The sequence below is a fragment of the Penaeus monodon genome, chromosome 22 (genome assembly GCF_015228065.2).
Source record: "Penaeus monodon isolate SGIC_2016 chromosome 22, NSTDA_Pmon_1, whole genome shotgun sequence".
Lineage (NCBI taxonomy): Eukaryota > Metazoa > Arthropoda > Malacostraca > Decapoda > Penaeidae > Penaeus > Penaeus monodon.
This window is the reverse complement of record NC_051407.1, coordinates 15,210,525-15,211,551: the sequence shown is the minus strand read 5'-3', so window position 1 is coordinate 15,211,551 and position 1,027 is coordinate 15,210,525. Positions and strand designations below refer to the sequence as shown.

At 42.8% G+C, this 1,027-nt stretch overlaps 1 protein-coding gene across 2 annotated transcripts in view; it reads left to right on the top strand.

The window, feature by feature from the left end:
* Positions 1-1,016, top strand: part of LOC119587579 — a 4,444-nt gene extending 3,428 nt beyond the window's left edge. For both annotated transcript variants that reach the window (XM_037936292.1, XM_037936291.1), the window contains exon 7: positions 63-1,016. In XM_037936292.1, coding sequence (XP_037792220.1) covers positions 63-506 — 444 coding nt within the window. In that variant the 3' untranslated portion in view covers positions 507-1,016. The remainder of the gene's footprint in view (positions 1-62) is intronic.
* Positions 1,017-1,027: the final 11 nt, after the last annotated feature.

Genomic DNA, 1,027 nt, shown 5'->3' with positions numbered 1-1,027 from the left:
CCGTGCGAAAACCAGCTGATAATATGTGATTTGATGATAAATGAATTTGATTCCCCAAACAGGTGGTGACATCACGCGACCCTCAGTATATCACCGTCACTCGAACATCTCAAGTTCCCGTTGTACAAACTGTGGTCAGCACGCAAGTACAGCAGGAGTACATCACCGCCACCGTCACCCAGACACAGTACGCCCCCAACACCGCCTGCGCAGGTTCCTCCTCCACCTCTACAGGCACTGGTGGGTACACCTACCCCGAGCCCGTTACCACAGGCCTCTCCTCTGGTGCCGCTGCCGTGAGTGGCGTCAGCTCGGGTGGCTACTACGGTACAGCAGGCTCGTCTGACGGTTACTACGGCGGTGTCAGCCCCTCTGGTTCCTACGGTACCTCAGGGTTCTACGGCAGCAGCGGTGGGTACTACGGCCGGTACCCTTCTAGCGGGTATTACAGGCCACGCGGAAACCAGTACAAATCCAAGGGGCTCTTCGGAAAGTGGGGGAAATAAAAAGGAAAATGGGCGATTTGACTAATTTTCTTCTCGTCCCTCTTCTTGCTACCTCTTTGTGCATTACGTGATTTGTTATATTGTATTTTAGGGGTAGTTTTTAAATCTTCTTTTTTGTCTTTCCGATTAATGATACGTTTCGCTTACGGTACAGTGGCATTCAAATCATCTTTCATTGATTAGGAGAGATTAAAAAAAAGTAGCTGAGATGGAAAAAATAGCAAAACATTGTAATATACCTAATCTGTTCCCTCTGTATTTTCAAGAAACATCTTTTCATATTACTTATGATAAATCATATATAGTAGATCAATATTTTTCTAAAAAATGCTAAATGCTGAAAGTACAATTCATGAATATAAGTATACTTTTATTTTCCAATGAATTTTACACTGCTTTGTATCTTGATGGTTTAGTACAAATATTACATTCAATATAAAAAAGAGAAAAAAATGTAACCTGTGCTTATTTCCTTCATTCGATCACCATTCTTGGTATCTGTAAATGTGCTTAAAGTGCTG